This window comes from Phaenicophaeus curvirostris, chromosome 15, assembly GCF_032191515.1.
Source record: "Phaenicophaeus curvirostris isolate KB17595 chromosome 15, BPBGC_Pcur_1.0, whole genome shotgun sequence".
Lineage (NCBI taxonomy): Eukaryota > Metazoa > Chordata > Aves > Cuculiformes > Cuculidae > Phaenicophaeus > Phaenicophaeus curvirostris.
This window is the reverse complement of record NC_091406.1, coordinates 184,198-210,484: the sequence shown is the minus strand read 5'-3', so window position 1 is coordinate 210,484 and position 26,287 is coordinate 184,198. Positions and strand designations below refer to the sequence as shown.

At 41.8% G+C, this 26,287-nt stretch overlaps 1 protein-coding gene and 1 long non-coding RNA gene across 4 annotated transcripts in view; both read left to right on the top strand.

Annotated features, from left to right (window-relative positions):
* Window positions 1–26,287, top strand: part of KDM3B (lysine demethylase 3B) — a 46,586-nt gene that overhangs the window by 16,589 nt on the left and 3,710 nt on the right. For 2 of the 3 annotated variants that reach the window (XM_069869342.1, XM_069869343.1), the window contains exons 8-21: window positions 1,040–2,285; window positions 2,653–2,854; window positions 4,197–4,411; window positions 5,765–5,917; window positions 6,492–6,599; window positions 8,608–8,735; window positions 9,915–10,194; window positions 11,223–11,479; window positions 12,447–12,713; window positions 18,594–18,765; window positions 21,851–21,941; window positions 22,031–22,161; window positions 25,474–25,593; window positions 26,099–26,238. In XM_069869342.1, coding sequence (XP_069725443.1) covers window positions 1,040–2,285; window positions 2,653–2,854; window positions 4,197–4,411; window positions 5,765–5,917; window positions 6,492–6,599; window positions 8,608–8,735; window positions 9,915–10,194; window positions 11,223–11,479; window positions 12,447–12,713; window positions 18,594–18,765; window positions 21,851–21,941; window positions 22,031–22,161; window positions 25,474–25,593; window positions 26,099–26,238 — 3,510 coding nt within the window. Of the gene's footprint in view, window positions 1–1,039; window positions 2,286–2,652; window positions 2,855–4,196; window positions 4,412–5,764; window positions 5,918–6,491; window positions 6,600–8,607; window positions 8,736–9,914; window positions 10,195–11,222; window positions 11,480–12,446; window positions 12,714–18,593; window positions 18,766–21,850; window positions 21,942–22,030; window positions 22,162–25,473; window positions 25,594–26,098; window positions 26,239–26,287 lie in introns of those variants that run through there. The other variant, XR_011338526.1, reaches the window with a different exon arrangement.
* LOC138727130 (uncharacterized) lies at window positions 22,322–25,184 on the top strand. Its single transcript, XR_011338527.1, has 2 exons — window positions 22,322–24,060; window positions 24,381–25,184. It is a non-coding gene; the product is annotated as an uncharacterized lncRNA (long non-coding RNA).

The window sequence follows — 26,287 nt, the reverse complement described above, 5'->3', positions numbered from 1 at the left end:
TTTTTAAAACTGTTTGAACTCAGTTTGTGAAAATTACTTTGCATCTAAAAAGAAATATCTGAAATTCTAATATCAAGAAGAGCTGTTATGAGGGACATTAATATGTTATTAGAGTTATTAGAGGAACCAGCTAAACATCAGTTTGCCGTGTAGTAGGAGTGCAGTGGGACTAATGACCGGTAAGACATGTTGCACAGAGGCTGTGGTTGTGTTTAACATGGCCTTGGAATGAAAGTATTCCTCTTGAGAAGATTTAAAATAGAAACTTGAAGAAAAGGGCTAGAACTGATGGCTTAATCACAGAATGTAATCAATTACATTAGGACTGTGAGAATTGGAAAATCTAAATAAGTATAAATATAGAAAAGGGCGAGTGAATATTCCTTATCACATTTATGGATTTGGTAGAAATCTGGAGCTCGGAAAACTTTCCAGTGTTTGAAGATCATAAAAATTAAGCCCTTTGTGCTTAACCTGTATTAAGTAGTAGCCTGGAACGCACCACTTGTTAGGCGTCTTTCTACCTGTCAGCAGCTGTGGCTAGGAACAGTTTGTTCCCTAACTACTAGAGGGCTTGCTTTTTTTAACTCTGAAGACAAAGTTAATTATTTCAAGGGTGCTGGTTAAATAGCAGAAGTTGTCAGGATGATCGTAGGGGAGGATGAAAGAAGGAAGGTTACTGAAAAGCACTTCTTGTTAAGGTTCCCTTCTTGGTGATTTGAATTAAAACAAGCAACAGCCTAAATAAGTTGCTTTTCTGTGTAGTAGTACACCTTGCCTTGTGTCTCGCTTTGTTTCTAGTGTGATAAGACATTAAGTGGTCATTTTCTCCATGTGTCTTTAGTTTCAATAGCTTGTAGGCAGGAAGAATTAGTCCAGCAGAATATTTAAAGAAGTTTATTTATTGTAAATAATTCTGCTGAAAGTTTCTATTACAGTTGGATAATTAGAATGCTAATTGTACAGTTAGATGAATCGAAGTGCTGCTGAATCAAACAAGAATTCTTTAATAGGCTAATGCTTTTTAATTTTGTTTCAGAATTCCCGAAATTCACTATTGGCAGCTTCTGGATTTGGAGTCTCTCTCCCAAGTGCTTCGCAGTCCTTGGTATTTGGGGGTGGAAGGAGCCACTCGAATGGAGTGGTAACTCCAGAAAGCAAGCCTTCTGGATTTCCTTTTGGCTGTAGTACTGGACAAGAGGCTCAGAAAGATTCTGATCTGTCCAAGAACTTGTTTTTTCAATGCATGTCCCAAAATCTACCTTCCAGTAACTACTTCACGGTCATTTCAGAGAGCTTGACTGAAGATGCCTCTAGTCGGGACACATTCAAGCAGTGTACAGAGAGTGTGGGTGCTGGGATCTGTAAAGGTAAAACTCTTTCAGTGGACGCTAAGCCAGGAGCTCCATCTGGCAGTTCTGTGGAGCGGAAGCTGCCCGTGGAATCTATGCCTACCCTTACTCCAGCCTTTTCACGAAGTCTGTTGAATAGTCGCCCCCCAGATAGTCATGAAAACCTGTTTCTACAGCCTCCAAAGCTCTCAAGAGAGGAACCCTCAAACCCCTTCCTCTCATTTGCTGAGAAAGCAGAACTTAGTCCTTTCAGTGGCTTTGCATCTTCATCTCAGACAGGGGTTTCTGCTCCCTCTACACCTGTGGGTCATAAGGCCACTTCTGGCTGGCCAGAATCACTCGCCTCTACAGACTCTTCTCTAGCTAAGAAGAAAACTTTGTTTATAACAACTGACTCCTCGAAGATGATCTCTTGTACCCCTGGTGCAGCAGTTGCTGCTGGTGTTCAGAGCCCTTCCACTGTAGGGAATGGCCGCTCCAGCTCACCAACCAGTAGCCTGACGCAGCCTATCGAGATGCCCACGCTCTCCTCCAGCCCCACGGAAGAAAAACCAGCTGTTGGGCCTGGGCAGCAGGACAATCCTCTTCTGAAAACTTTTTCTAACATGTTTGGCAGGCATCCACCTGGCCTTTTCTCTTCACAGGCAGAGTTTCCACAGGAGAACAAAGCCCCTTTTGAAGCTGTGAAAAGGTTTTCTCTAGATGAGCGGAGCTTGACGTCTAAACAGGACTCAGACTCCAGTACTAATAGTGACCTGTCAGATTTGAGTGACTCTGAAGACCAGTTGCAGGCCAAGGCTTGTATGAAGGGAATCCCAGACCACTTGATGGCAAAGCTGGGCCCCAATGCAGAGCGTAATGCTGAATTGCTACTGGGGAAGGGAAAAGGGAAGCAAGCTCCAAAAGGCCGGCCTCGTACAGCTCCCCTAAAAGGTGATAACTTGAATGCAGGGTGTCTTGGAAACACAAGGAGGTGGGATACTGCAACAGTTCCTGTGTGATGAACTGTGTGAACTAACCATGGTTGTAAACCTCATTTGTGTTCAGTAAGCAGTCCATGGGATATTCACAAGGTTAAAGCTTAATGCGTCTTTAATATGAATTAATATGTTCACTCGGAGAAGTGCTTAAGCATATATTTTGTCAGGACAAAAGTGTGGTAAGCTGAAGACTTGAACAATCTTGTTGGTTTTGCATGGGTCTGAGCATACAGATTTCTGAAAACATGTTTGTTGGGGCTGGTATCCTTTTGCTGCTACGATTAATTAATGGATTTTTACTTCTTCTTTCCCTCACCCAGTTGGCCAGTCTGTGCTAAAAGATATGAGTAAGGTGAGGAAGCTGAAGCAGTCAGGTGAGCCTTTTCTCCAGGATGGCTCCTGCATCAATGTAGCTCCACATCTGCACAAGTGTCGGGAGTGCCGTCTGGAGCGGTACCGCAAATTTAAGGAACAAGAGCAGGATGACTCAACTGTGGCATGTCGCTTCTTCCATTTCCGGAGGTGCTCAAACTCTTCCTTCCTTCATATGTAGTCTCTGTGCAGAGCTTGGACCCTGTCCAAGCACAAAGTAACTATGGTTTCTTATTTAATGTGTTTGGTACTACAATGAGGATTGAGTGTTGCATTTCCCTGTATCACCTAACTGGAATACCTTCACTGGAGAGGGAAGAGCTACTGGTGGAAGATGCAGCTGTATCGTGCTAACTGATCCTTCAAGTCCAGCCTCAGGAGATTGAATTTGCTTTATTGGGTAGAATTTTACTATTGCTTAGCAGTTTGGATGTAATAACTGTTCTCTCTCCGTTTTTAGAAGGAGTTCAGAAGAGAGAGAGGGTTTTAATTTGGTCAGCAAGTAACTGGAGCTTGCCAGCATGAGGCTAATGTTTGGGTTGTGTTGAGTACAGAACTGATTTTTAGAAGCAGAATACTGCCCATGCTTCCTCTGTGTTGTGCAAGCGTCTTAAGGTTCTTTGGCCTGTCATGCTTCTCTTCATCTTTAACTGCCTGTTCCAGCAAGTGCTGTGCATCCTTCTCCAAAAATATGCTTGTTCACTCTCTGGCAGGTAAAGGATGAAGTGAATTTTTAGTTTGTGCCATCCATCCAGCAAGGATTATAACTGCTTCTCTTCCTGAACTTGTTAAAAACTAACCTAGCATTGATATTGAAGACAAGATTGGTCTTGCTTGAAAATGAAGTTACCTTTAATATTGGCAGGAGACGTTCAGGGATCTGTAACTTATGTTATACCTCATACCATACAAATACTAGGAGGGTCAACAGCTGCTGAGAAAAGAGCTGTGACTCGTCTCTGTGGAGAGCAGTGGCAAGAGTAGCAGGAATGATAAGGATTTTGTATGTCTCGTAATGTGAACTGTTAGAACAGTTGCCAAGTGCTGGCAGCCCTAGCCAGAACTAAAGTACTGTTTTCCCAGAAGTTGGGAAATTACTTTCTCCTGAGTTAAAATAGACAGTGAGAACCATGCACAGTTTTACAAGCGACATCATGTAGCAGCCCAAATAAATTGCATTTTATAATCTTTCTATTAATAGTATAGAGAAATGTAACTTGCCAAGCTGTAGCGATTTTCTCCATGTGGAATTTCCCACCAACGCTTAATCGGACCTGGGGATTTGTTCCAGTGGGTGTTGTGGCCGTTGCCTTCATGTACCTTATTCTCTGTGTTACTTGGATTTGTATAGTAATTGTATTGTCTGTAAAGTACAGACCTTTACGTCAAGCCTTTTTTCCCCCTTTCAAAGTTTCTTATGACATAGACGGCATTATAAGTTAATTAAAGGTGTTTGAGAAGCTTCTTAATTACTCCGTCCCATTTTCTGCAGGCTGATATTTACCCGGAAAGGTATTCTACGAGTAGAGGGCTTTTTGAACCCGCAGCAGAGTGACCCTGATGCCATGAGCCTATGGATTCCTTCCTCCTCCCCTGCAGAGGGCATCGACCTGGAAACTTCCAAATATATTCTGGCCAATGTTGGCGACCAGTTCTGCCAGCTTGTTATGTCAGAAAAGGAGGCAATGATGATGGTGGAGCCACATCGTAAGCTGAGCTTTTAACATGTTTTTTGTCCATCTTCTGTGCGTAATATGTGTACCATGCAGTAGAATAGAGTTGAAAGCGTAGTATAATTCCTTGTTGAAATGCTGTTCCTTTACTTCTGAAGAGAAGGCTGTATTCAATTCTCTGGGGTGTTTCTAATTGTGGGACAGGTGTTTGGAATTTGGGTTTTTTTTGGATTAATGCAACTTTACCTCCAGGGAAGCTAACGGTAACTTTCGCAGGTATCATTAAATTGTTTTTCAAGAAACACGTGCAGAAATTCCAGTACCTGAATGGGACCTACAAGAAAGCTGGGGAAGGACTTCTTACAAAAGCATGTGATGGTAGGACTAGGGGGAATGGTTTGAATTGGAGAGGGGCAAATTTAGACTAGACATAAGGAGGAATTTCTTCACAGTGAGGGTGGTGAGGCACTGGAACAGATTGCCAGGGGAAGTTGCGAATGCCCCATCCCTGTAAAGTGTTCAAGGCCAGGTTGGATGGGGCCTTGGGCAGCCTGATCTAGTGAGAGGTGTCCCTGCCCATGGCAGGGGATTGGAATTTGATGGTCTTTAAGATCCTCTCCAACTCAAACCATTCTATGATTCTATGAAATCAGCCGACTCATACTCCTGAGAAAGTAGAAATAAGTCCAAAACACTTATTGCACTGACCAGTTATGCTTTAATGAGCAGCTTTTCGTACATATTCCCATGCTGTATGCTCCAGGAACATCACTTTAAAGCTTAGGAGTTTCTAGGGGGGGAGTAGCACCTGTGTTCAGCCTGCAAGGGCTCAACCGAGCAGCTGGCTGACAGCATTGCTACTACAAGGGAAGGGGATTTAGAAAGCGTTTCCTCAAGATAACCAGTTCAGCCTATCACGTGGATAGCTCTGACTGTCTGATTTTTCCCTTCAGCTTCAGCGAATGTGTTGGTTTAGAATCCAAAGAGTTGACAGGCATCCCATTAGTAAACTAAATACGCATTCCTTATAGTTTTATAAGTTCACATTGTTTGTTCATAAAACTAGCAGAAGTTTTATAATTTTGCTGTAATTTGCATAAGCTTTCCTTGAAATTCAGTTCCTATGGAACACTCCATTTCTTTATAGTGTGTGCTTTTTGGGACTTGTCCTTACCTGCTCTTAGGAATGGGGATTTTAATAGTGTCACAAAACTAGCAACTCAAAGAATGTGCTTCTCGATATAAAAAGTATGTGTTTCTATACTCTGCCCTCAAGTCACATCTCTGTGAATTGTTTCTTTATCAATGTTGCTGTGATATTCTCAGACTAGGTGGGAGAAATGCCGAATGTCAAAGCAATGATTCCTAATGTTCCTTCTCTTTATAGAGAAAGTGGCATGGAAGCGAGCAGTGCGTGGTGTGAGGGAAATGTGTGATGTATGTGAGACAACGCTCTTCAATATTCATTGGGTTTGTCGTAAGTGTGGTTTTGGGGTCTGTCTGGACTGTTACCGGCTGAGGAAGAATCGTCCACGTAGCGGTGAGTACTGCATTTTTCCCCACTGTAATCTTTGAACTGACTGGCTCTCCCTGGGGATGTTTTCTGGGAGGTTGCTGCAGGTTTTGTGGGAGAGTTCTGTAGGAACTTAAAATTCTAAAGAATTATTAATTTTTTAGGCTACGTTTCAAACTATTAATATGGTACTTGTTAGCTTTGTAAGCAGATATGTGGACAGGAAAGCTTAGTTTCCTCTTTCTGGAACTAATCTGCAGATACTTTTTGTTGAAAAAGCTTGGAGGATGGTGACAAGAAAAGATAGAATTACTCTAACTTAGAAACGCGTAAGGAGGACAAGAGGAAGATATTAAAAAATGAAGGCTCGAAACCGAGATTTTTAGGTGATTAAAAATAACAGGCTACTAAAGATGGAGGGGAAATGACTGGTAGTTTTATAATCTGAAAAGGCAAAGAAGTTGCTGTAGAACCTGTCCTAAAGATCTCTATTTATAGTTTATTTCTGCAATCACCATGTTAATCTCCTGCACTGTAAAGAATCTGAAGAAATATTCTGTATTGTAAAGTTGTAGTAACTTTTTTTGTGTCTTTATTCCAGAGACAGAGGAGATTGGTGATGAGGAAGTCTTCTCATGGCTGAAGTGTGCAAAGGGTCAGTCTCATGAACCAGAGAATCTTATGCCAACACAGATCATTCCTGGCACAGGTAATGCTTGAAAACTGAGAGGAAAAATGCCATTTTTTTTTTCCTCAATTTTGAGCAGGCAAGTAGAAAAAATACTAAGGTGGTTGGCGCTCTAGCCGTTACCTTTTGTAGTGACTTCTGCTGGCTACAGTGGAAGAGTTGAAGGGGAAGTAACCCAAGTAAGATCAAGCTGCAGGTTTGAAGCGAACACCCTTGAGAGGCGGGAAGAGAGAGTGCCATTGAAAACTGAGGAAGAAAGTAATTAAGTACCCCAGCTTCCTCCATGGCAGCTGTCATCTGCTCTGTGTCTTGTTTTGGGAAGGGGGGATGTGCATGTACAGTGTCTTTAATCGTCCTTTTCTGGCTAGCACACCTGTCAAATCCCTTTATATTCTCTGCAGCCCTTGTGAAATTCAGTTCCAGCTGTGCCTTGCCTTTCTTGACTCTATCCTTACACATCCAGGCAGTGTCCTTGTACTCTACCCAGGTTGGTGTCCCTGGTTCTGCTGCCTGTACGTTTCCTTCTTACATTTTAGTTTGACCAGGAGATCCTTACTGACCTATGCCGTTCTGCCTTCCTCGCCTGATTTTGTACATGTGGGAATTGAGATGTCTTGCACTCGAAGAAAAATGTTCTTAAAGAGCAAGCTCCTTTCAGCTCCTTTGCCCCTGAGGGCAGTTTCCCAGGGGGTTCCATACACTAATGCCTTAAGCAACTGAAAGTTTGCTCTCATAAACTTCAGCATCCTGACTCTACTCTTCACCTGACCTATATTCCTCGAGATTGTGGATTCCCCCAGGGCATGATCGTTGCAGCACAGGTTGCCACATCCTTGGCATCTCTAATTAGTTCTTCCATGCTGGTGAGCAACAGATCCACTAATGCTTCTCCTCTGGTCAGTCTGTTTCCTAAATTAAGAAATTACTCTCAATGCACTCCAAAAGTCTCCTTGACTGCTTACAGCTTGATGTGCTGCCCTTTCAGCAAGTGTCGAGGTGATTGAATTTCCCTACCAGAGTCAGCGCTTGAGAGCATGATGCTTCCTGTAGTTGAAGTAAGAGCAGTTTGTCAGCAGGTTCTCTTTGGTTGGGTGGTGTGCAGTAAACACCCACAGTGTCTGAACCTGTTCATCACTGTTTTTCAAAGACAGTTCTGTGCAGTCAATCCATTCTTTTGTTACACATGGAGAGCAGCTCCCCTGCAGTGCTCCAGGTGTGTGACTCATCCCATCATGTTTCAATGATAGCAACTAGATCTTAGCTTTCTAGTTGCACAGTGACTTCCAGCTCCTCCCACTTGTTACCCATGCTGCATGCATTGGTGTTTAGGGGTACTTCAGCTGGGCTGTCAGCCTCGTCTCTTCTTGAGGGGAACATGCCCAAATTCATTTGGGGCATTTCAGAAGTGTTTCCCTGTTGGTTCCTAAACATAAGCAGTCCCTGGCTCTTTTATGTTGCCCAAATTTCCATCCCCTTCCCTCACTAAGTCTATTTTAAAGTTCTCCGTGCGTCTGGCCAACTTGGTAGCAAAGACTCTCTTGCCCTGCTTGGGCAGGTGAATCCCATCAGCTCCCAAGAGACCCAGTTTCTCAGCTAGATTTCTGATAATGGAGGCCTAAACCTTCAGTAGGGCCATCAGCACACATTCGTTTTGTCAGCTCCTTTCTCTTACTGGGAGGATGTAGAACACTGCCTGTGGCCTGAATCCTTTAACATTGCTCCAAGGGGTGTATAGTCTCTTTTGATGGTTTGAAGTTGCCTCGTTAGAGTAGCATGGCACCCTATATGGAATATTAGGAGCAGGTGGCAATGCATAGGATTGCTAGGCTTACCAGCCTCTTGGTGATGTTGTGAAGCTACTGTGGACTCAGATCTCCACACTATTCAGAGAGAAGTGTCTTGTTAGAGCGTGCGATCTTAAAGGTGCTTGACAGTTAAGCTAAAAAAACTCCATCCCTCTGAATATACATGATAGCTATGGCCTTGGTTTTTAGATTTCTTTACGTGTGATTTTAACTCTTATTTCCAGCGCTTTACAATATTGGAGATATGGTTCATGCAGCTCGAGGCAAATGGGGTATTAAAGCCAATTGTCCATGTATTAGCCGGCAGAACAAATCTGTGTTGAGACCAGCTGTAACTAATGGAATATCACAGGTATGTAATTTGAGGCTGAAACTGCTTGTTTGACATGACATTTTTAAGATCTGTTTAAAGATGAGATCTTTTAAACTGATCTGTTTTGAAACACAAACTTTATTTTCTCTGTATGTGTTCCAAGTGTTCTAGCTCAGCGGAAGTCTTCTGGGATGTTTTTTGGGAATGTGTGCTGCAGCTGTTATTTACCAAGTGGATATTTGGGCTAATACTCTTGTGTAGGAGTTGGGTAGGAAGCTGTTCATACTGATGCTTTATCTTAAAACAAACCGCTGTGAACAGCTTGTAGCATGTGCATTTGTTTTGTTGTGGTTCCTGAATATTTTGTTGAATCTAAAGCAGTTCTGTTACTGTTCACACAAAAAGTCCTCCTGAAAAAAGAAACCAGAAACAACAAAAAAACCCAAACAAACAAAGACATCAGAAAACCTGGCCTTGTCTTACAAAATGACTAAAAGATGACACTGTGTTCAGTTCTGGGCTCCTCACCGCAAGAAGTATGTTGAGGCTCTGGAGCGAGTCCAGAGAAGAGCAACAAAGCTGGTGAAGGGGCTGGAGAACAGGTCTTATGAGGAACGGCTGAGAAAGCTGGGGTTGTTTAGCCTGGAGAAGAGGAGGCTGAGTGGAGACCTCATTGCTCTCTCCAACTACCTGAAAGGAGGTTGTAGAGAGGAGGGGAGGTGGGCTCTTCTCCCAAGTGACAGGGGACAAGACGAAAGGGAATGGCCTTAAGCTCCGCCGGGGAGGTTCAGGCTGAACATTAGGAAAAAATTTTTCCCAGAAAGGGTCATTGGGCACTGGAACAGGCTACCCAGGGAGGTGGTTGAGTCACCTTCCCTGGAGGTGTTTAAGGCACGGGTGGTTGAGGTGCTAAAGGTCATGGTTTAGTGTTTAATAGGAATGGTTGGACTCGATGATCCGGAGGGTCTCTTCCAACCTGGTTATTCTATGATTCTATGACATGGTAAGAATTCACAACACAATGCAAGGTCTGCTGTGCACAGAGAAGCAGCTCGTGCACTCTGCAGCTGCATAAGCATAGAGGTCTTCTGCTGTGCGCTTAAAGCAAACGAACAGAAACAACAAGCAAACCCCAAAGCACTGCATGACTAAAAAGTCTATTAAGTTGAACTCTTCCCTTTACCCAACACTTAGCAGTTGTTTATATTTTTGGTTTAGCTTCCAAGTGTAAATCCTAGTGCATCTGTCTCTGGAAATGAGAGCAACTTCTCCACTGGAGGAGGGACAGCAGGAGTGGGGCAGCTGGAAGTGGACACTGTTCCAAAATCCGAAGCAACTGATAGTAGGATAGAAGAATCTGCAAAACCAGAGACGTTATCTACCAATAACACTGGTGAAATAAAGTCTAACAGACCGCTTTGTCCAGAAACAGCTCCATCATCGGCATTACACTGGCTTGCAGATTTAGCAACGCAGAAGGCAAAAGAGGAAACAAAAGGTGAGCAGAAGACATGCCCTCTGGGGTTGGGATTAAAAGATAATGCTAAAGATAAACATACTGCTTGGTCGTTATTCGTTGTGAGGGTGCCATGCCTACTCCTAAATAGAAAAGAACAAGTTCTTTTTTCTTGCTTTGCCTCTTAGAACCAGTGTTCTTTTCAGGCTTAGGAATACATAAAGCTGGGAAGATGATTGAGCTGAAGATGAAAATACTGTCTTGTCAATCTCAGTTTATTTCAGTGCCAGTTCTTGTATTTATTTTCTAAATAATAAGCAACTGGTGTCCTGGCATAAAGTGATAGTAATTATAGTCATTAACTTCATAGGAAGTGTTGTCACTTTATGACTATGAAGTAAATAAAACTCTTTTGTGTGCTATGGAATGAGTGCATTTCCAAAGAACTGGGAAACTAGTCTACTTGTAGGGTTGGATGAAGTCTTAGGTCTCCTTTAATACCCAACAGTTTGATTGTGGTGCTCAATATGAAATAACTGTTTACAGAATAGACCTCGCAGTTGCCAGAGGTGGCATGACTAATGCAGGTTTTATTCCTGTCCATATGTCTAGCAGGAACTACTTTATTTGTTAATGTGAAATGTTCATGACTCTCTCACTAGTTTTGCAGGCCTTTGCTGCTGTAATATTTTGGCTACAGTTAAAATAGGAAATATTTCATACTGAAACATTCATTCAGAAAGCCAAGGAAATGGTTTTTAATTGGGCCTATTACAAAATCGTAGTTTCTTGTGCATGAGGGACTTTCAGTTCAGATCTGCTGTGCTATTCTAAACCATAATGAACAGCATACTAAGCGTAAAAGCTATCTGAAGTACATGATGTCTTTGATTCTCTTTGAGGTGCCTCATTCACTTTTGCAGTGATAATTTACCTTTATCACAGGATTCTGTCAATATTGTATTTAATTCGAAAGCAAATAAATGCAGAGAACTTTGTGATCATTTAAATTTTGTGAGTTTTCTTTTTGTTTTTTTCTCTTTTTTCCAATGTTGATATTTATCTTGCAGAGTCAGGATCACTGAGATCAGTGCTTAATAAAGAATCCCATTCACCCTTTGGATTGGATTCCTTCAACTCCAGTACAAAGGTTTCCCCACTAACCCCAAAGCTGTTTAACAGCCTCTTGTTGGGCCCAGTGACATCTAGCAACAAAGCTGAAGGCTCTAGCCTCAGAGATCTGCTGCACACAGGACCAGGAAAGCTTCCTCAGGTCCCACTGGACACAGGAGTCCCCTTTCCTCCGGTCTTTTCTGCAGCTTCCACGGTAAATGATTTTTATTCCTTCAGTAATATCTATTTTAGGGAAGAATTTAATTATTATCTGCAATTTTCATCTAAATGTTCTTATAGTGTCTTAATTTTAAATCTTAAAACAAGTGTAGTATCTCACCAAAGTTTAACGCCCCACAAAGTTTTAGAGAATTTTGATGCTAATTTTTAGTTTGTGGTCTGGCTTACTACTGTTGTAGAGAAACTATTCCTTACAAGAGACCAAGAAAGTGTATAATATAGATCTTTAAATATATACGTGTGTGTGTATAAAAAATAAATATAATCTTTAAATTGTTTAATTGATAATTGGCACTCCTATAAAAGCTCATGTTTTTATAAATATTGCAAGAGCGATACCAAAGAAAAAGACAACAACCTATGAGCAAACCAGTTCCTTAAAAAATTTACGTATACTTGAAAGGCAGTTGAGATAGAAAATGAATCTAAGGGTTTAAGGTGTAGTTACTGTTTCTGGGTAGTGATTCTGGGTAAGGATAGTTTGTTTCTCTTTCATCCCTTTTAGAGGAAATAACCTTAAAAAACTTGAACAAACCAATTATATTTGAAATGGTTAAAAGCATTCGGTTTAAGAGAAGGATGGATTCTGTGGAATTTATCAAGGCTTAGCTCTTCCTGGAGAATACTTTCTCCAGAAGCATAGGCAGGTGGAATGAGGGAGGTGATGAAGTTGCTCATCTAATGGCAGGTTTTTTTTTTCTTCCATGTCAGTCTGCAATATTTTCCTAGGTAGCCTGTAGCAGATTATTTTAAGTTTTTCTGTTATAAAACAGGGACATGACTGTTTCTGTTTGTTCTGGATACTGAAACTGAGCTGATTTGTTTACTGTTGCATGTTTTTTTGGTAGCAAGATGTCCATCACTACAATCATGAGAACAGATATGTGTTAATACATTTGCTGCTGCAAGACTAAACTTACCTCTGGATTTGTGTCTTCTAGGGAGCCAAAGGTAAAGCCAGCCTGCCTAACTTCTTAGACCATATCATCGCTTCTGTGGTGGAAAACAAGAAGACATCTGATACTGCAAAACGAGCTAGTAATATAGCTGACACACAGAGGGAGGTGAAGGAAATGGTAATGGGTTTAAATGTGCTGGATCCACACACTTCCCACTCTTGGCTGTGTGATGGTAGACTCCTTTGCCTTCATGATCCTAGCAACAAAAATAACTGGAAGATCTTCAGGGAGTGCTGGAAACAAGGCCAGGTGGGTGATGACAAATAGCCAATCCTTACTGCTTATAACTATCCTTAAATTTTAACCTGTACCTTGGTTATTGACAAGTCTGTTCAACTGTTGGCCTGTTGCTCCTGAGTGGATAGTATGAATGAAGATTTCAGCTATAACATTATAAACAGGGAACGCATTGGCCCTGTCTGCTCCATGCTGTACTGATTCAAGCCCATGTGCCTTTGCACACTGAGCTTTTCTCAGCTTACCAATATGAGGTTGTTTGCTGTGACAGTCTTTTTAGTTGTGATGTGGCTTGTGCTCAACATGCTCTACTACAGCCTGACAGTGAATCGGCTATCATTTCCTGCATACAACTTAGCATCTACCTCATACTTGATGCTTTTAACCTCCATTCCTTTTAAGCTCCATTCCTTCCAGCCACAGCTCATACAGGAGTAAAAGTGCTGCATGCAGTAATCTTTGCTGAATTTCTGCTGAAATGTTAGGGTGTCCTTGATGCAGCATCTCATCCTGAGCCTACAGCCTGTGTGACCCCAAGTGTTGTTCTGAACTCAGCATCTCGTGTGTTGAACGCTCTCCTGGATGGTCTGTGGGGTCATCAGCTGGTGAGGCCTTCAATCAAGAGACAGGACCTTAGGCCTTCTGCCAGCATAGCCACTTTTTCAGATCTCAGTCTGTAGCGCTACATCTTAGGCTTTTCCAGAGGGTCATAAAGATTGACCTAGACAGACAAGCTGAATCTTAAAAAATGGATGAGTAGGTGCTGCAGAGGAGGTCTGCCCATAGCTCTTACAGAATATGATGTCCATCAGCATCCACTTGGTTCTGCAGCTACGTCTGACTCCGTTAACTTCACTGACTACTCAGAATCGAGACCATTGGTGCTAGACAGTCAGAGCCCTCATCATCTTTTCTGGAGAAGTCCTTGTTGTCAGCTGTTCTGTTGTTATTGTGCCGGTGCTCTTGGCAGTCACATTCTTTACTTGTGGTTGCTTACAAGACCTGTTGACCACTGAGCTGTGGCAGAGGAACAGATCAGGCTGCATGTTCCTCTTCTGGCATTCAGGGTCCATTCCTGATGGGTGTAAAGTACTTTTCAGTTACTTTTAGTGTGTCCTGTGGGACAGCACATTCTCATGGTCCCCTCAGCACAAGCATAACTAGCATGTAACCATGGGAACTACAGAGAGGATTGTGGCACTGCCAACCAGAGTTACCACTTCCTGGTTCTAACTCCCCTAGCCAGCTCCTAACGGGTGGTAGAGGCTGCTGTGCAGCATACCCTCACTTGTCTGACGAGACCCTTAGTTTGCTGCTAATATTGTTGTGTTTTTGGGTTTTTTTAACCTGTTGCAACTTTCTGATTCATGAAGGATTTCAGATCATTCTTTTTGCAGTGTTGTGGTCAGTCATCTGCCTGACTTGGTAAAGAGCTTTGTTTCTAGTCAATATGCTCTGATAATTTTCTCACCTTTATCTGTAAGCAAATAATACTGTCTCTCCTAGGAGGTTCCTAAATATTTTGGCAGGTACTTATGAAAGCTGTGCTTGTCAGTGTCTCTGCGAACGAGACTGGCTAATTACCAGGTGCAAGATGCTGCACTTGGCCCTGGGGTTCTTGACTGTTAATGAATCCTGAGAGATTCCTTATGGTGTGCAGAGATGTTATTGCTGATCTTCTGTCAGTTGCAAAGCTTGCAATGCGCATCACCTTCCAAGCTGGTGGACTCTGAGGCTCTGGCCACAACTGTCATGATCGTGTGCTATTTGTGACCCTCTATTTTAGGCTTTGCCTCAAGATGTGGTATTGGTGCTTTTGGATGGCTTTGTTATACAGAGGACTCCTTGTGTACCAACAGACTAGGCAAGCACCTTGCTTGTTCAAGGATTCTCTGATGGTATTGCACTCGCTTGAGCTTCCTGCTGAAGTGCGGAAAGCAATCTAACTGAACCTCTCTCATTCCTACACAAGAGAGAGCGGGTGACCCAGGCAGGCATCATTGTCTTGTGAAGCTAGTCTAAACAGAATTTCTTCAAGCAGAGATTCTTTCAAACAACTCTGCTCTGACACAGCTCTCCCTTGGCCAACGTCCTTCTGTACCTCTTGGTGCACCTCTAAAAATGAAGTCAAAGAACGTTAACTCCATCACCATCTCCCAAGTTGTCTCCCCTTTCCCATTTTGGGGGCTGGAAAAGTTAGTTGGAAATAAAGGTCTTAGTTACTCTCACCAGCACAACAGATGCACACTGGATCTGAGCCACATGGAGTTCCTAGGTGTGGTAATATGCCAGATTGTTAGAAGAAGGAATTCTTTTCCTTTGAAGGAATTGGTAACAAATGGCACTCTTTCAGTGTCATGCAGAAAGAGCAACATTTTTCAGCTCCTTTGTCTTGGAAGTTGACAGAAATTCACTGGGAGACCATAGGATTATTTCTATCTGGAGCCACTGTTCAAGAGCAGTTTTATTCTCCTGAACATGGTTGTTGCTCATCTGGGGATACTGTCAAGATTCTCATTCTACACCAATCTCTTATTTTTTGTGCAAGACTTTTTTTTTTAGATACTGAAGATTTGGGATGGTTTTTATTTGTTTTCTCCTTTTAGTTTGAAAGCAGATCTGGCAGGAAATGTCTACCAAGTCTGCTGTCTTTTTATCTTGCAATCCTGGCTGTGTTCTTCCATGAGAAATGGTCTGCTTTAATAGCACTGGCTGAAATGCCATCCTCGGAGGTTTGTGATCACTAACACAAAGTCCAGCAGGAGACCAGTTGCTAGCGGTGTCCCCTAGAGGATCAGTTTTGCATTGAGAACTATTTAACGTCTTAATTAGTGACCTGGATGGGACAGAGTTCATACACCTTTTGCGAGTTTACAGACAATTAAAAAGCTGAGAGGAGTGGCTGATATGCCAGGTAGTCTGTGCTGCTACTCAAGGGGGCCCTGCACAGACTGGAGAGTTGGATTGAGAGGAGCCTCATGATGTTCAGCAAGGGAAAGTGTAAATTCTTGCACCTCAGAAGGAATAACACCCTGCAGCAGTACGTGCTGGGGGCCAATCGCCTGGAAAGTAGCTCTGTGTGGAAAGACATTGGAGTCCCAGTAGAAAAGGAGGTGACTGTGGACCAAGAATGCATTCTCACGACAAAGAATGCAGGCAGTGGCGTCTTGGGCTGCATTAGGATGAGCTTTGTCAGCAGGTCAAGGGAAGTGATCCATTCCCTCTACTTGTCACTGGCAGAGGCCACACTTGGGTAACAGTGTACAGTTCTGGACTCCCCAGTACAAGATAGACTCGCGCTTACTGGAGCAAGCCCAGCAAAGGGCCACAAAGATGATTACGGACTGGACCATCTTTCATGTGAACAGAGGCTGAGAGAGTTGCGACCATTCAGCCTGGAGAGGAGGAGGCTCGGGAGAGCATAGGGAGGAAATGTGATCAATGTGTATAAATACCTGATGAGAGGAAGAGGGAGCCAGGCTCTTCTCCACAGTGGCCGTTGGCAGGACAAGAGGCAACAGACACAAATTAAAAACCAGCAAGTTTCACCTGAACACAAGAAAACACTTTTTTTACTGTGAGTATGGTCCCTTCCAGCTTAAACGTTTCTGTGATTCTGGGGTTTCTGTGCTTTTTTTTCCCTGCAGTTAACAGGAGTAAAGTAACCCCTTCTTGTTTTCTTCTTAAACCTCACTCTTCTGAAACTGAGGTTTCATTGCTGCCTTCTAGAATTTAAGGGTCATATTGCATTATATTTGAAAACCAAGGACGTTTCTGTTATCCCCAGGTTTTTTTCTGCATTTCCAAATGAATAATTGTCCTCGCTTAGAAGCTGAAATGGATACTAGTCCTGTTAGAGGCCATCGGGTAGTCCAGGTGGAACAGTGGCTCATTACTGGAGTGTTTCTAAGCAATTCAGCATTGGAGTTTCTGGTCTGTAACTCTGTAGGTACCTTTGAATAGTGTGCTTACACCTGGAACATCATGGAGCATCTGTGCTCCTCAGGTTCCTTAGCAATTCATGTGAATAAACCCAAGATCCACCTTCAGATCATTGTTAATGTACAGGGCACAGCTTGGAATTCATTCAAACTTGCACAGACATGAGCTGTCATTTGAATGTTAATAAACCTAGAGTTATTCAGGTGGATGGCTCCTGTGCAAGTTCTCTTCACCTGGGCAGCCTGATCTAGTGGGACGTGTCCCAGCCCATCACAGGGGGTTTGGAACTAGATGATCTTTAACCCAAACTGTTCTATGATTCATACCCTCTTCGTTTTTTCTCAAGTCTTGTAACTCTCTAGAGATTGCAAGGTGAGAGGAACTGACAAGGTCTTGGCCAGTATTGGAGGATTGCCTAGTGTACCTTTTCCTTGTATTGTTAGTTTAGCAAATGCCTTGAGCATTTATGGGGAGAGGTTACTCAAATCTCGGTGCGGAATGTGTTAGCCTAAACATCCTAAAACCCCTTTTGTAAGTGAACAGCCACTTTTCTACTGCTTGGTTTTATACTGGGGAGCTAATGATGATCCATGATTATATATAAAGAATGAGTGAAATAGTTAAAAAATTCATATCAGAATATGAAAATTTCCAATGAGAAGGCTTTACTACAAATGCTGTTTCTAGTGGTAGTTGCATTTTGTGCTTTAAAAAAAGAGAGATGATGGGACTCAGCACCCACTTTGCTTCCACAGGTGGATTGACTTTGGCTGGCTGCCAGACCCATACCCAGCCATTCTCTCTCCCCCTTCTCAACAGGACAGGGGGAGAAAAGAAGGTGGGAAAGTTTGTGGGTCGCAGTAGTGACAGAGATCACTTAGCAAATGCTGTAATGGGCAAAACAGATTCAACTTGTGAAAAAGTAATTTAATTTATTGCCAATTAGAAATAAAGTGGAATAATGGGGAACAAAGACAAAGCTAAAAATGCCTTACCCCCACCTACACCTCCTTGTCCTTAAAGGCTCAACTTTTTTCCTTCATCCCTGAGTCTTCTACCTCCTCACCTCCTGAAGCAGCACAGGGTGGTGGGGCATAACAAGAGTTGCTGTCAATTCGTAACACTTAATCTCTGCTGCTCCTTCCTCTTCGTACTTTTCCGTGCTCCACTGTGGAGTCCTTCACACAGGATACCATCCTTCCTGACCTGCTCCAGCACGGGTCCCCGGCAGACAACAGTTTCTCCAAGAAAACTTGGTCCTGCTAGAGAGCCTGCTCTCCAAGGGCCACAGCTTCTGCCAGGAGCCTGCTCCAGCATGGGCTGTCCATGGGCTGCAGTGTGGATATCTGCTCCACTGTGGTCCTTCACAGGCTGCAGGGGAGCAACCTGCTTCCACCATGGTCTCTTCCACCAGCTGCAGGGGAATCTCTGGAGCATCTTTTCCCCCTCCTTCACTGACCTTGGTGTCTGCTGAGCTGTTTCTCTCTCTTCCTTCTCCCTGTCCTCCCTTCCCCCAACTTGTCAGCAGCAGCAGAGCACTTTTTACCCTTCCTTATTATCACAGAGGCACCACTAGCATCTTTTATGGGCTCAGCTTTGGGCAATGATATGTCTTTTGGAGCCAGATGGAACCATCTGTGTCCAGGGCAGCTCTCAGCCTCCTCTCACAGAGCCCACGGCTGCTGCGCACCCCTCACTGTGCAGACCTAATATACTTGCCTTAGTAAGTCTAATACCATACCACTTCTAAGGCAACTGCACGTCCCTGGAACTGAAGTTTGCCTTGATTCTGGTTATTTGTTTGATGCACAAAAACCAGACACAGATGAAAATAGCACTGTGGTGTCTGTTGTGTGATGGTAGCCAGGAGTCTCAGCTCTTAAGGAAGTTTGGCTGCATGTGTAAGAAATTTGGTTACGGTGGAGTAAGCATTCATCTTTGTATTCTCAGCCCGTGCTGGTATCTGGTGTCCATAAGAAGTTGAAGTCAGAGCTTTGGAAACCAGAAGCTTTCAGCCTGGAATTTGGAGATCAAGATGTAGATTTGGTGAACTGCAGGAACTGTGCCATAATTTCAGACGTGAAAGTGCGTGACTTCTGGGATGGCTTTGAGATAATATCTAGTAAGTAATATGTATGGCTGACTAGTTTAATTGAGCAGTCTGTCTTGCTACCTTCAACTTCTCCTTTTCTACCTATTTTCTCAAAAAAAAAAAAAAAAATTAGCCACCAGCTTCACTCGAAGAAGCCATTGCTCCTTAGACGTAGCACACCCTAGAAAATACATTATTGATGAAGATTAGGGCAGGGCCACCCAAGAAAACTTTGTCTGTACTACAACCTGTTGATGTATGTTACTTTGATGTGTCAAAAGATGTTCTGTTTCATGGGAAACTACCTTTTCTTGAACTTTCCTCAGTGAAATTAATCATCCGTTAGCCTTACTAAAACAGTAAGTGATTTGACCACACTTACTCTTTCCAGCCTCAGTGTTTAGTGTAAAACTGAAGGGAACTTGCAGAACTAAACCAGGCTGAGGCTTTTGATCCTAAAACTTAGATTTGGTGGAATATATGAACTAATTAAACTTGACATTGCAAATTATTTTTATAGTTGATCATCTGCAAGTATAAATATGTGTTTATGTGTATTATGAGTACTATGAGTAGCAGTGCTGTATGCATACCTCACATGATCGCACATAGCTTAATGCTTGAGTTTTTCTTTGAGAAAACCTGCCAAGTGTGGAAGCTACCCAGTTAAAATACCTGGAGATAAAACTGGTCAGGTTAAAGAGCTTCTGCAAATCAAGGTGCTCTTTTTTTAGGTTGCACGTACCTCGATCAGAGGGGTCTTATATTTAGAGATGTTAGAGTTGTAACGGTTCGTTGCAACGTTGCTGATTTTAGTGTGGTGTGTAAAAAGATTTCTGTATTTATTGCTGTGTGCACATAGCAGAAATGGTGAAGAACTGGACGACTTGATGGAATATTTGTTCTGCAGTGAACAAAGTGATAGATTTGTAGGCCAGGAATATTCTCTTCCCTAGTCATCTTCCAGTCAAAGATTTCCAAACTTTTGACTGTTTTTTTTGTGGTTCTAAGTACAGAGCCTTGTATTTTGTTCAACTTTGTACCATATCTGCTATTACTCAGAAATAAATGGCCCAGAAGGCTAGAACAGTGTGGTCTTTCTGTGTCTTAACAGTGATTAACAGTAACTCTTAACTTTTGTGCTAGGGTGATTTATGAAATTAGTAAATTTGTATGGGTCAAGTTATCTTTGAGAAATGTTATTTGCAGTTGTCTTCAGACAGATCTGCTCCTTTCAGCAAAATCAGCTGCTGCCTTTCTTTTAGAGACTGCCGTTACCACGCCTTAGATCACTAACATTTTCTCATGTAGGTTGGGAAACCTGATCACTTTTCTAGTTTCTTTTAAATACCTTTTATTTAATGTTTTTCAGCCATGTGCAATCTCAAAATTTAGAAGAGTATTATTTGCTACTAGTCCAGAGGTGTCACACACTAACTCATATGGAAACTGTTTGCAAATTATATGACAACTTTGACTTCTTTGCATTACACAAATTTTAGATTACTCAAATATGTGGCTGGTTCTCTTCCCTCTCACCCCCCACTCACATTAAGTTATTGAAGAGATATGGAAAAGGCACTGAATTTGGAGGTGGTATTTAATCCCTTAATTATTCTATGAGATACTTCATTTTAGTTAATTTTAAACTTATACTGTTTACTTTTGGGATGTCTAACTTTCTGGTTTGATTCTTCTTAGCCCTGCATTTCTTTGCTGATTAGATATTTTCTGCATTTTGTCCAGTTTTGTGTAATCTGTCAGATCCATATGTTTTCTCCCACATAGTTCTTCCACTGTTCTTTCTGACTAGCATTCCCACAAGTTTCTTCTCCTTGTACGGAACAAAGATCAATGAGTTCAAAATCTTGAATATGGGAAGTTCCAAAACATCTTTATATTCAAGTCCTTGAGCTTTTCAGTTCGCTTGCCTCTCTAAAATCCATAGCATATCAAAATTTGTTTTCTTCAAATCAGTCACTTCGATGTACATACCTGCAGTTCTTAATTCCTTTTAATTTCAATTAAATCATTTTTTATATCGTAAACTAAGGCTGCTTTCTGTAGCCTGTTGATACGTAACGCAGATGTGATTCACAGGTCTCCAAGCCCTAATTTCTTAGATACACTTTCTCTTTTGATGCTGCCAGCTCTGCTCTCGGTAAGATCAGTTGCTTTTTGTTTGGCTGACAGTCCTGGGTAAGCTAGGACATGGTAAAGGATGTTACTTTCTGGGGAAGAGGGGATGTGAAGGTGTCAAGCTGCAGCACATCCTGCTTTCCAGCTGATGGCTTCATGTGGAACTGTGAAGAATAGAGTAGAAGAGTGAACTTTGTTTCTCTCTAAATGTGTACAGTGAGTCTTGTAAGCTGCTGTGTGTGCCGCTTAACCATTGTCACATCCAAGGCAAAACAGCACGAGGTGTGGTCAGTGCTGTTATATTGTGCATCCACTATTGCATATGTAGTGTCATCTTTTTGTGTTACCAGCTTTCTCTGTTGCCAGTCAGGACTCACATACAGCTCTTGAGGTAAAGGACAGATGTTTGAATTTGGCACCCTGCTAATTTGAAAGGAAAAGGAAAGGAAAATTAAAAAAAACTCGAGGAAAGGAAAATTTAAAAAACTAAAGGCTGTTTTCCTCAGTTACCACCTGCCATTTAGCTTTTTTGAGTGTGGTGTACCATGTTTCTTTCTTTAAACTGAGAGTTGATTTCAGGGCATGAGCTGATAGCTTTAATTTTATAGAAGCACCACTCCTTGAAATGAAAGATAAAGAAAAGTCCTTCAGAATTTTTTAAAAATAGTAAGGCAGAGTGCTTTGGAGAGCTTGTTTTCAGAGTTAAAAAAAAACTATTCTAAAACTTAGCAGCTGTGCCAGATCTGTTGGAGTTCTGCTGTAGGTAATGAAAGATGTATCTTAGATATATATGTATATAATTGTTAAACTGCTGTTTGCTCATATCATGATAACGCTTGGAAGCCTAATGAAAAAGCAAGTTCCATTTTGCTGTGCAACATAAGAGGTCTTGATACAAAAGACTCACAACTTAAACACAGTAATGGGCTTTGGTAAAAAGGTATTACATGAAGAAATCTTAATTTGTTTCTTGCAGAACGGCTCAGGTCAGAGGATGGTCAGCCAATGGTACTAAAGTTAAAGGACTGGCCTCCAGGGGAGGACTTCAGAGACATGATGCCTACGAGGTAAGTAAACCTTAGCATTAGTGCCTACAGGACTGTATCATAGGCACTACAGGAGGAAAATATGCCTTTGTTCTCTTTTTGATCTCTAGATTTGAGGACTTGATGGAAAATCTTCCTCTTCCTGAATATACGAAGAGGGATGGCAGACTGAATTTGGCTTCGAGGCTGCCAAGCTACTTTGTCCGTCCTGACTTGGGTCCTAAAATGTACAATGCCTATGGTATGTGAGAATAGCTCTTGTGAGACTCTTTATTATACTCTTTATTATACTTGGAGCATATGCAAGTCTCTGGTATTAATGAAAACTCGGTGCTTAGCCAAGAGCACACTGTCATGTTTTGAAATTGGCCCTGCAGTCTGTTCCTGTGCTGATCCTTCTAGTCATGTGGTTTCCAAGAGATGTACATATAATAAGCTTTCTATCATTATTTAATACATATTAATAAGCATAGTACTGATACAGGGTTCAAGGAGAAGTTAGTATCTTTTTGAGACCAGTTGATACGTTTGAGAGGAAAATTAGCCAGCTTCTGGTCACTTTGATCTCTGCATTCATGTTTCCAGCCAGGGCTGTAATTTTCTTCATGTCTAACAACACAGACTACAGACAACATGCGAGACACAACTGTCACCATGTTCAGCTACCAGAATCAGATTGTTTTATGCTCTTAAGACAGTAGTTCTGCAGTAAGTAAACAGCAGACAAATCAGGGAAGCCTTTGTCTGAATATGTACCCTGCATGGGTCTGTGAAGCATTAAATTTCACGATTGTCAATACAGTGGAGCGTGGAGGATGCACGAACCATTAATTCAAGTAATATCAACTTGAATTATTTCAGTTCCTGAATGTACTAACTTGGAGGTGATGGCCAGAAGCAGGTTTTGGAGACTTTTGATTTAATCAAAGGATTGTTAATGTTAAGGATACTTCTAAATAACTGATTGACTTGGAAGGACATACTTTTGCAACGTTAGAGTAGGATAAATAACATTTAAAGTAGTCATTCTTCATATACACTCAAAAATGTCAAGTGATGCTGATAAGAGAAAGTTGCAGCCATCTTGCAAAGAAAGTGTGTGAAACCAGCCTCACCCTAATGTAACTTCTGTAGTTCACCTTGAATATTTATGAGACAGGAGTGCAGGTTGTTCTAAGGTTTTGCATTCCAGTTATTGATGAACCTACAGTAACAACTCACCTGAGGACATGGAAGACTGTTTTGTCTTTCTTAAAAAATGTTTTAGCTTAACAAGCAAATGTGGATTAGACTTAAGCTGTAAACCAATATATTGTCCTTCTGAGAAAGTGTTTGTAGAGCTATTTGGAGTTTTTAGCAGTATGACATCACAAATAAGAGTTTAAAAAAAAAAGGGACAGGGTTGTGATCCTAGGCAGATTGAGCTTTTTCAGTATTTTTCAGTGTTTTGGTTTATGCATTACTTGACATGGAAGCTGAGTAAAGAAGGCTGTACACCAAACAGCTTACAATATAATTAAATGAGATATACAAGTGCAGCAAGAAGCAAGGTAATCAGTGATGCATGACTTGTCTTTGTATATTGCTAATTGCTTGCAATGGGAGGAATGGATCCATTTTGTTGAGTTGTTCTTGAATGTCAAAGTTTTCCTTTGTATCAGAGCTGTGGAGGGAGCGTTGACGGTATTTATTTTAGCATAGAATATAATCCTCTACTCTTTGATTGGCCTTAGATGTTGAGGGTTTTGCTCCGAAGAGAGGAACTATTATAGTTTGTTTACTTTCAAATTAAAAAGAAAAAATGTAGTTACTGGGTTACCTAATTGATAAAAACCGATACTGGGTTACCTAAATAAAAGCACTGTTTACATAAGTTAACTGTAAAGAGAACTTATACCCTTCAACAGCTTCTGTGTGTAACCAACCCTTAAACATTGACCAGTGTATATACAAGCACCTGAACCATCTAACATAAAGACTTGCCATTGGTGCTTTATTTGTATTTCCCAGCATAATCTTTGTGACTTGGGCCACTAGCAAATATAATAATAAAGGAAAGAATGACTCTTCTTAAATTATATCCTGCTGCATCTGGCAAAGCGCAGTTTTGGGGTGGAGGATGTCGGGGCCCTTACTTGAGGTTAACTGAAACTACCTGAAAGGAGGTTGTAGAGAGGAGGGAGCTGGGCTCTTCTCCCAAGTGACAGGGGACAGGACAAGGGGATTGGCCTCCAGCTCCACCAGGGGAGGTTCAGGCTGGACATCAGAAAAAAATTTTTCACGGAAAGGGTCATTGGACAGTGGAAGAGGCTGCCCAGGGAGGGGGTTGAGTCACCTTCCCTGGGGGTATTTAAAAGATGGGTGCATGAGGTGCTGAGGGGCATGGTTTAATGGTTTATAGGAATGGTTGGACTCAATGATCTTGGGGGTCTTTTCCAACCTAGCGATTCTGTGATTGAGGTTGATAATTAACCTATCTCTTGTGAAGTTGTCTGGCCTGTTTTTTGAACTTGTATATTATGTTTATCCATGTTTGTATTTCAGTTGTGCTTTCTTAAAGTTCATGTTACAGACTGTCTAAACTAGCTGCTGTTTCAGGTCTGTCGTGGTAGGTGCTGTACAGAGAGTTGCCTTCCTGTCCCCAGAAGCATATATTTTAAATAGAGAAGAAATAAATACAATGCTGATCCTAAAACATAACCAGTAGCCCTGCAACCATGCTTATGTTAGTGTTTGCTGATACAAAGACTTTTTAACCTTTTAATTTCTTCCCCGTGTCACTTAGTAGAGGAGATGGTAAAGCAAAAGTAGAGAGGGAGAGAGTGAGCTATTGAAGGGTCAGAGGAAGAGAGAAGAATGTGTTCTATGAAAAGGTGAAAGAATTAAGCAGCAAACACTCGAAATCTTTCTCCATTACTCATAGCTACTTGAGAGGGGTAAGATCATCCAAAGTATAAAGGTATAAGCACTTGAGAGTCTACAGATTCTTTTCTGTGCTCCATTGTAATCTGAATGGTTAATGATGAGCTGGGCAGTAACTGCTATGAATTAAATGGATCACATGGATTTTAGAGCTGAGCATGAGAAAATAATCGACCACTGGAGGCTTGGTACTTGTGTCAGTCCTGTGACTTGCTGCTCACAGCACGGTGCTATTGCCGCTTACAGCAGTCGACGTTCTTCTTGTACCTCCAAGCAAAGGAAAGCAGTGCCAAAGAATGCATACTAACTTTGTATTATTACATCCAAGTTCCCTAATACAGACGAGACAAAATTGTAAAATACTAGTTCAGGCTTTGTTTTAAAACTGTTTTCTCATTACTTGGGTGGACTATATTTGCTACTTCTATTTCCCGTAAAATAAAAATTCCACTTATCAGTAAACTTTTTAGTTATGCTGCATGTGACAGGCAAATAAATACTTCAGCTGCCCTTTGACATTGATATCTGCTCTCATTGCTGAGTAAAGTTAGCATTCTAGAAAGAACTTTTAGGCAGGTTATTTCTATATGAGCTTAAATAGAATTTGATTTTATTTTCCTCTCTATTATAGGCTTAATTACCGCAGAAGACAGACGAGTTGGTACCACAAACCTGCACTTGGATGTGTCTGATGCTGTTAATGTCATGGTGTACGTTGGGATTCCCATTGGAGAAGGGACCCATGATGATGGTAATGTTTGAGGAAAGCTGTTTTCTGTCCATTAAAAATTAATTGTGCGTGTGAGAAAGAAGACTATACCTTTTAGTGTTTTAAGCTTTTCATATCTATGATGTACAACTCAAATACACATGGCAGTTTGCTATGTCTGCAGCGCACATTAAAAAGCGCAGTAAAGCTTCATTGGTTCCCATCTGCAGAAGCAGCCGAGTTTTGCTACAACTTAGATCTGTCTCCCAGGAGAAGGGCGATAAGTTACTCTTTCTTCTTGTATTTGAATAATTATAGTTAGTTCAGTTTGAATTCATGACTGAGCTTTGTGATTAGCTGTCAATTGACACATTTCCTGAATTTTGTTAAGATGAAGCCTGATGTGCTTAGAAGGGGCACTGTGTAACGCAGCGCTTGCAGTAGCAGTGCAACTGGCTTTAGTGGCTCAAAGGGCTCGTTCCTTTTCTCTATGCCAAAACCCACAAGCTTTGTGATCACAACACTTTTATGTGGGTTCCTCTTTCAGAGGTTCTGAAAACAATTGATGAGGGAGATGCTGATGATGTAACAAAGCAGCGAATCCATGAAGGACGAGAGAAACCCGGAGCATTGTGGCACATCTATGCTGCCAAGGATGCTGAAAAGATACGGGAACTTCTCCGGAAGGTATGTTGGTCACAAAGGAAGCTTGAGCCTAGAGGATTCCTTGGCTGCA